We start from the raw sequence: 9,294 nt of genomic DNA on the forward strand, positions 1-9,294 counted from the left end.
GGCTTGGCCGTTGGGGGCATAGCAGAATAGGGTAGAAAGCCTCTTCAGCTAGAGCATCGGTGTGACTGGTGGCCTGGAAAATGCTGCTAGGATAAAGCATTAATCCTACAGGAAAGCCATAAAACATCCTCAAGACCACCAGTGTGCGCTAGAGAGATGACCCCTCTCTGGTCTAGGACGCATGAGTTGTTTTGCTGCACTCTCCAATCCCGAACACTCCTTTAGCCTGTCTCCAAAGTGCCTACAGAGTGGTCAAAGCACGAGGTTAGAAGCCTGCAGACCTGGGTTTGCTTCAAGACATCCATGCCTCAGTTTCTCCCATAATCAAGTGGGTATACCACCTGTAGTATCTACCTAGATCGCAGGCATGATGCAAGCCCTAAGAGGGGACTTGTAAAGAAAAAAAAAAAGAGCCTTTTTAGCCTTTAGCTTAGGCACAGTATAGAAGGGAGATGGGGCAAAACCACAATATTCCTTAACCTGAAGCAACATGGCTAGCGTGAATATCTTGCATAGTAGGTGCTTCCAGCAGGGCTATCCCACTGCTTCAGTTAGCAATGGATCAGTTCCCCGGTGCAGACATAGCTGACAGCAACTGGAGAATTAGCGCAATGGCACGATCACGGAAGTGAGAGAAGATGAGCAACTGAGAGGGGAAGGGATTACGGGTCTACTGCTCAGAACATTTTGATCCCATTAGGTGCTATTTAACTCCACGGGTTAACAAGCCAGGAGTGAAAAGGACGTCTTTGTTAAAGATTCAACAGCTTGCCCCTTCCAATAAGAGACATGGGGAACAGTTCCCAATAGACATCTGAGGCCACCGAGCAGTCCTCCAGCAAAGCCAGGCAAGGCCAGACTTGACATTCGCACTATCTCCAAGATTCACACAGAAATCAAATAAAACCCTCCCTCTCCCACTCCCCTTTTTCAACCTTTCAGGTCTTTTACGTTGAAATCATAAATAAGCCAAAAAGGCAGAGACTCATTTTTAAAAAAAATGCTTTGCGGGTCACCTTGTATCAGTCCCTGGCAGGTGTGATTTAATACTAGCATTGTTGCTATACGGCTGTCTATTAAACACAGTCCAGACAGGGCTAGGAGGCATATACAGACAGCTGCTTTATTTCTCTTAGGAATTACACAAAACATGGCAGAGAGCAGGTGAGCTTAACAGGCTATGAAAGCTGGGCGGGCGGCTTATTTGGTGTAGTAGTTCATACCCACACACATCTATTCATCACACGCAGCTGCCCACCCAGCCACAGCACGCACAGAGAACAAGCCTTTGACCTCATATGTTTACAGCAGCAGGGAAGGTACTGGATATGCACTGATCACTTTTCAAAATTCCACAGGGGAGCACTGAACTCTCCCTTCCTGGGATATACAGGCACAGCCAGCTGTTCTCCTGGATCCAGGCCCTGCTTTCCCCTCCCTAACTAGCCAGGAGTTGCAGGTTAGAGGAGAGCTACCACATCCACCCAGCTTGGCTTACACAGAGAGAGAGAGAGAGAGAGAGAGAGAGAGAGAGAAGTAAGAGCAGAGATCTGGTGCCATAGTCAGAGTCTGCAGATGAGGAAAAGAAGAGTGGAGCCCAAAAACCTATAATGAGAGAGGAGGAGGATCCCTCTGGATAAAAGGAAGCTGCAGCCATCAGAGATGCAGTGAACTCAGCAAGCGTTTGATATCCAAGACACCCATACTAGCCTCCCTAGAATATGCAACTGAGGATTCTCTAACTGGCCAACTGGCACAGAGCTGAGCTCTTGTTACAAGGTGAGGGTCCAAAACCACAGACGTGAGCTCTTTTTACAAGGTGAGGGTCATGAGGGCACTGGGTAGCAGTTACACTAGCATAACAGTGAGTTCTACCTAGTCCATGCTCAGATGGGAGATCTGCATGGAAAAATCCAGGTTCTGTACGAAGCAGTGCTGCACATTCAGTAGGATGTGCTCTTCCCTCAGTTAGTACCAACGTCTCAAACAGGATACACTGTGCTTCTGGAGGAGCAATTTTCAGATAAGACATAAAACCGAGTTCCTAGCCACGTGGGGTCATTTTAAATCCCCTGGGACACTTTTCACAGGAGTCAGGATCTTATTCCTGGGGTTCAGGTCAAATTCCAATTAAAGTATTTACATTCTACCTCCTGAACATTCCTCCCGTGTTTTCAACTGGATACGGGATTCTTACTCAATTCCTGTCCTAAAGTGGGGCAAAGCATTGTTGTATGCTGTTAATCAGGCCTCTCATCCACCCCAGGAGCAGCTGCATTTCAGTGATGGGTAGGAGTTATCCCTATGGGTTCAGGAAGCTATAAATATGTAAATGATCAGTAAATGGGAAGAATTCCAGCTATATTCTCTTTGGCCAAGAACCAGGATGATTTTTGGAAGCTGCTCCCAGGAGAAAGCTGCATCTGTCACTTTAATTCTAATACAAAGTCTGTATTTGTCCTTACTTGATGTAATTTACTTTAGGGGAAGACATTTTAAAAATCACTGGTAGCTGCTGCATTTCAGCTGGCTTTCAGGTTAAATCAGCCAGCCAAGTCACTCCAAATCCAGCCAGCTAGCAGCTCAGAACTGGTAAGAGCAGCCTTACACTGGGATTAACCCAGTTCCACGTTCAAAAAGCTACACTGCTCAGCCTCTCCCTAAGAAATACACACAGCTGTGATTAACCTTACATGAGGAAGGGCCTGGGATCTATTCTAGGGCAAATGCAGAGGGAATAAAGAGCAAGGATTAACCAACCCGCAATGACTCCAGGAGAATATTTAGGTGGAGAGACAAACGAATTGGAATTTGAGGGACAAGCTCATTCCACCTCCGCGGGCTGAGCCCAGCTCTACCCTGCCCCCTGGAGGTGGATGCAAGGGCTCATTTGCAGTGTAATTAAGGGGGATCACATTGACCATCGTCAGAGGCAGAGATGTGGGTAATATCAAAGCAAGACAGAGAGGGCTACCGAGATGGCCCTGGAATGGGCATGGTTGGAAGGGAGAGTCAACTCTCTCCTCGGAACTGCTGCTGGGTTAGGAAGAGGAAAGCCAGAGCCCAAGCTTGCTGGGTCTATTTCCCCTCTTTACGTGCATCCCAGCCATGGCTCATGGCTTTCACCACAGCACCATACAGCCTGGTCCAAGCCTCTCGCACGTCCGGGCTGAAGGCAGTACCGAGGCATTTCTCCAGCATGAACATCAAGGACTCTCCCACTGCCTGCAAACCAAACAGAGGCACCAGGATCAGAGGTCAGAAGCCTCAGGACAGCTATGCTGTCAGTTTCTCTCCTGCTGAATTTATTCATCATCTCCTTTCTGAGCCTTCTCTGTTGCACTGCCCAGAACAGGACAACACAGCTTCTCCAGCTTCTACCCAACAGGTGCCCTGTCCCCATGCCTGCTTCCTCCCCATCTCTCTAATCCTCCTACAATTTTCCAAAATGTCTCCAAGCTGCCCACTCACCTCTTCTTGTGGGCTGATTCACTCCCCAATGACTTCCCTTGCTCCACGCTGTTTCGTACCCACTCCCCTCGCGCTCTCAGTTGGTCTCCCTCATAGCTCCCTTTCTGAAGGGACCACAATCCAGTGCTTAATGAAGCTTTTCAGCAGAAAGGGGTGGGGGTGAGACTCTAGGCAAGATTATTAATCTACTTTAGCTCCCAGCTGCAGGCAGTCTGCACTCTCCCCTAATTTAGCACCAGGGGAGGCTGGTGATGACATCTGAAAGTAGGTAGGCAAAACTGAGGCATACTCAGAAGCTATTTACAGCTGCAGGTAGAGATCACAGTGTATCAGACTCAACTGGATAGTCAGAGCCCATCCTACCCTGGGAAGTCTCCACTACATGGCACACCATCCCAAACCCAACCCTCTTTACTGAAATGGCAGTCCAGCTGATTCTGTATAAATAGCTGATCTGATATGGAATAAACACACTGGCTCCCCACAGAACCTCCCTCATCCTGGCTGCTAGAAACAAACCCCAGAAAGGGCTAATTATCCATCAAGTAATGGTGATTCTAGCTCAGTCTGCCAAGGACTATGGCTAGTGGCACAAGACATCACACTCGGGGAGGTAAAGGAACGAAGCCTATGTATCTTCAAGTTAACATGCCTGATGCTTTCCATAATCGCAATTCATTTATCTAGTGTTTCTGCTCCTGCTCACTGGTAGGATGCGGGGAAGCTGGGGTCTGAAATGAGGGATAGGGATACTTCTGCCCCACTACCTGGGAGAGGGAGGGGAAGTGAGAGCTGGGACAACTGATCACACATCTGGCAATGTCCTGGGCTGAGGTTCAGTAACCCTGTGCCAGGCAAATGCAGCCTAAGATGTAGCTGTATTCCCTTGCAAATGGCACCCCAAGACTCTGCCCATCGAGCTTAAGATGTGGGGCAGAAAGAGCAGGGAATACAACTCAAGCTAGTGCAAGTCCACCTAAAGAGCAAGCATGTGGGATGGCTCCCCCTGAGCATGCCAATGGTCACCTTGTAGGTGCTTCAGATTCTGGGACTGGGTTGGGCTGCCAGTTTTCTTGCCCAGCAACAGAGTTAAATAACCCAGCAACATATGTGCAGAAGTCCTAGAACCCAGCTTCATGGCACAATGAGGAAACCATGCACTGCCATTCATGGTGGATCAGGATGGCACCATGGGTGAAGCTGGGAGAATGCTGTGGCAAAAGTAGCATGAAGAGAGAAGATGCCTCACCGAGAAAGAATCCACCTTCACACCAACTGCCTGGTGTTTCTTGCCCAAGTTGGCGAGATATTCTTCCAGAGAGGACAAGTTCTCCAAGTGAGTCACAGCAGCATCTATCACCAGCATCACCTGCAGGGTAAATCCAGAGAGGACAGAATTAGCAGAGAACATCGGCTGGGAACAAAATTTCCAAACAGTCTTCTCATCATCAGTCATGGAGCCATTAGCCTGCTGTACAGTGAAAGCCTGTTCTGCTCCCTTATGCTAAAGAGCTTGGTCAGAACTTCATGGAGCCTGATTGAAACCTATATTCTGTTGAAAAACAGTGTTTTCCACAGCCCACCCCACCTGTGTATGTCATCTCCTTCTTCTGGCAAAGGCAAACCCAAGGGCCACATCATTTCACCTTATGAGGCTATCCTACCAGATCTCCCAAGCTAAACAGGACAGCAGGTGGTATGGCAAGTGGTGTTTGTGATTCAGTAGGGGGCCCTCTTCTCTCTGAGACACTGTGATGCTGGAAATGTAGCTTGTTGGATGAGACCTGAAGCTGAGGATGTGACCACAAGTGAGCATTACAGCTCCCATGACCCTTTTGGCAAGGGTTGGTCAAATTCCAACCTCGATAAATACATTCCGCTTCCCCAATTTTTCCTTTCAGTTTCAGCAGAATATGGAATTTTTCTTCATTTCCTGTCAAACCATGCTGTAGCACTGTAGTGTGTCACTAAATAGCTGCAGCTTTCCGCCGCGGAGGTGGCTGCATTTCAGCACTGAATGAAGGGATTCTGCTATAATTCATTAAGCACACCAGGATTCTCCAAGATGATATATAGATATTTTATTTCCCCATCTCTACCCTCCATGTCTGAGGAGGAGATGAACGTGTATAACACTGTCCCTCATGATGGGTCCCATGATAGGTAACTTAAGGGGCTGTGGGCTCTCAGGCTCTGCTGCTACAGCAAGAGAACTTTCAGGAGGAGATCACTGGTGACACCTGTCCTTTACTTACAGCAGGAACTTTGCCCATGGCCTCTCTCTCTATCTAGGGTTTTGTATCATGCCATCACTGTGATTATCTAAGTGCTTGGACTGTCCCTGTTCTGTGTGTAGGTAACTAGAGGACCTTCGGTCTCTACTGTGATCCGTCCTGCATCATCTAAGCAGCATGAAATTCACATACACATTTCAGAATAAGAATCCAGTCCTTTGATTTTCACCAAAGTGAATCAATAACTGTGGTGAGAGCATAAGGACACATGGCACCCAGCCCTCATTGCTGAACACATTGGGATTTGCCCTGGCAGAACTTCACTGTCTCTGTATTTCAGGGAGTGAGCTGCCTGACATTTCATGGCAAATGGACTAAGAGAGACCCAGCCCCCCAATGCAGAGTTTGCTACTCAGGGCTTCTCCCATTCAGGGAATTTGCTCTATATGGTGCATCACTGACCACATCAGCCTCTTCATCCCTTACCTTCCTAATGTGATCCAGGAACTCAGGTGATGAGAGGCACTCCTGAGGGCTGGAGAACTGTTTGCAAGTGTACTGGAAAAGGGGCAACAGGTCAGGGTCCAGATCAAACAACCTGCAACAGAAAGAGAAACCCCAGATTTTTCACACTCCTCAAAGTGACTCCACCTTCACCAAGAGGATGACCCCTCCCTACCAATCAATCCATCAGCCTCTACCAGCACCACCCAGAGGGTGACCTGACTTCACCACCAATCATGTGAAAAGCATAAAGTTATGAAAGGAAGATTAATAATTTGGGACCTTTCAGGTCATCTCTGGCTACAAAAAGCCTCTGTTACTCTAGCTCAAATCCCCATTCCTCACTGGTAGGTTTATTGCTCCCTAGAATTCGCTCCAAGCCATTGCTGGAATTCATCCTTGACCCTGTCTTGGCTGAAATCCTTACTCCTGCTTGTTTGCCATCTCAACTCTTGCAATTTCTCATTTTATATATTTCCTGAGTCCCAACTCGACCAACTTCAGGAAGGCCCAGAACGCTGCAGCCAGATACCTCAGTGAGCAGGCTCGTATAAACCCCTAGCTCGCAGACCATCACTGGCTTCCTATTTAGGCTCCTTCCACCAACTTTTTCAGCTTAGGGTCTCCTGTATAAAACTCACATACTGGTGCAACGAGCAAGAGGTCAGGATGGATTGATGACATTCCTGGGACTCTGTTGCATGGCAATTCACACAGACACACACACACAATGGCCAATTTGCTTTCTCCCTAATCTCTTACAATCAACCTCATCTGAGATACTTTACATTCAGCTGCAACATCCTCCCCCCTTTCTCAAAACTTTTAAACATCCCCTTAGGTAGCTTCTCTGTTCAGTTCTGTTGGGCAGTGTTTTATTTCCCAGATGCAACACTCCATTCTGCACAGGCTGTGAAGAAGCTGGGAGCTCATTACAAACTTTTTAGATCCATGATTTTAAGGAACTTCTCAGGTATCTTTCTATCTCCCTCCATTCCTCTAGCCCCTAAGGGCTCATTTGCTTGGAAGAGGCAGCGAGTTGGATTTTCAGCTGCTCTCACCCATGCACCTTTTCCTCTGTGCTAAGATTGATCCTGGAATTAGTTGATCCTCTCCCCAGTGGCGAGGTCTCTGTCTGTGTCTGAAGACTCCAGTGCCACAAACAATTAGGAAGCCACTTAGATACATTCCACAGAGTTGAGCATATACACAAGAAGCGAGCAGCTCTTTAAACAACAGAAATATATTTTCTGCTAACAAATAAGGGATATCATTGCAAAGGCACAAAAAATACACATAGTCTTCTACCCCTATACACTCTCCCTGCTCTCCTTTTAACAAACTTCTAGATTTAAATGCAAACAAGCTTCTTCATAATCCTGTTCTCTCCAGGGTGCAAATCACAACAAATGGACAGAAGGAGCAATGAGATGAAGCCAGAAAAAAGAAATCATTGCCAAGGAGAAGAAAGTGTTTCTGATCAGGGATTGGAAAGCTCCCACTGCTTAATTCAGGGATTGTGGTCAGGGAGAGAGGATGGCTAAGAAACAGGCTAGCGAGGACCCCAGGTGCTTACTTCATATCTGGATGAGTTACCCTGCTAGAGATGCCTCCTGTTGCTATAACAGCCTGTTACTCACCTGGTAAACAAGATGGTGCCATGTTGCAGGAGGTTGCTACTCACTTTCTGCCAGCTCTCCCGGATCAGCGCCTGTTCTGTGCTGGATAATCTTCCACTGTCCATTTTATTGTAGAAAGAGGGAGGTTAAGAACAGAGCCAGGCCAACCTTACGCTCCTTCTGAAAGTAACTGCACTACTTACTCTGCCCTCTGAGTTACAGGTGGCACTGATCTCCTATTAATCCAAGTATCTAGGGCTACCAGTGCCTCTGGAGCTGGGATGCACACACACCATTCACTCCCTAAGTGCCAAGGATGCTCTTCCCTGCACAGTGCACAAGACTTTGTGATCACATCTCTGGGATTTCCAAATAGAGCAAGAACTCTTCTCCTATCTGCCCTGCCACCTGCAGCCTGGGAGCAGCACAGGTGGGTTTAGAAAGAGCCTCTCTCTGAACAATTAGATGAAACCGGAGTGCCTTGGGAAAGACCCATATTGTTCCCTGGTGTCTACGAGAATGAAGGACTCCTTGCTTTTTAATTGCCCACTGCTCTTTGGTTACCACAGGTTTCTCTGGGTCTCCCTCTCCCAGTCTTTGTGCAGGGTGATAACTGTGCTCCTGACTCAGTCCCTATCTCTGTGCCTGTCACACACTATCAGGCGCAAGGATCTGGAGCTGAAGCTAGCTCCTTTCTCCTTAGCAGCAGCACTTTCCCAGCTGGCTGTCTCGCAGAGCAGCTCCCAGTAGCAACACTATCACCGATGCTTTTAAAGAGACAGTGTCACCTTTCTTTCCCTCCCTTCCATCTATCCTTTTAAAGCTACATAAATAAATAAATAAATATTGTGCACTTTGTTATATTGTCCCCACACACAAAGAGCAACCGTAGACTTTCAGCCTCAGTACATAAGAGATGATTTAACCCATTTTGGTTGAAACTTTCCAACCAGCTCTATTGTCCAGATGAAGTAAGACACAGAAGGGAAGAAACTTACCCAAGGTCACATAGCAAATCAATGACAGCTCCAAGACTGGAATCCAGCTCTTGCAACACCCAGCTCTGCTCTAACTATTAGAGATTGCTGCCTCTGAATGTCCCTTTTCTTTCCGCTATTTTCAGTGACGCTCTTAAGGTTACAGTACCCCCTTGCTTCCTGTCACTTTCATTGACTTCCAGAACACTCTTAGGCTCCTGGTATATCCATTGGTAGGTGCCTTTAGAGATTTGAAATGTAGAAAGGGAACAAAATCACATTTAATTTAACGGAAAGGAAGCCAACTGTACAAGGCAAAGCATTTAATAATGGCCCATAGACTTTTCAGCTGTGGCATACGCCTCCGAAGTATATTCCAAGTAAAAGCTCTCCTCTTAAAATGGCCTAGGTGACTCAGGCAGCAGTGAGGCAAGTGTAGAGAGGAAACAATCTGGCAGACCTGGGTTAAGGAGCCCCTCAACAGAAAGA

General features: G+C 47.3%; 1 protein-coding gene across 1 annotated transcript; it reads right to left on the reverse strand.

Annotated features, from left to right (window-relative positions):
• Positions 1–1,201: 1,201 nt before the first annotated feature.
• On the reverse strand, positions 1,202–8,576 carry NGB (neuroglobin). The gene is made up of 4 exons (XM_074957129.1): positions 7,850–8,576; positions 6,192–6,303; positions 4,721–4,840; positions 1,202–3,225 (listed from the first exon to the last, which is right to left on the reverse strand). Exons 1-4 carry the CDS (start codon positions 7,951–7,953, stop codon positions 3,079–3,081), a joined length of 483 nt encoding a protein of 160 aa, XP_074813230.1. The 5' UTR covers positions 7,954–8,576; the 3' UTR covers positions 1,202–3,078.
• Between the last annotated feature and the right edge of the window lie 718 nt (positions 8,577–9,294).

This window comes from Natator depressus, chromosome 6, assembly GCF_965152275.1.
Source record: "Natator depressus isolate rNatDep1 chromosome 6, rNatDep2.hap1, whole genome shotgun sequence".
Classification (NCBI taxonomy): domain Eukaryota; kingdom Metazoa; phylum Chordata; order Testudines; family Cheloniidae; genus Natator; species Natator depressus.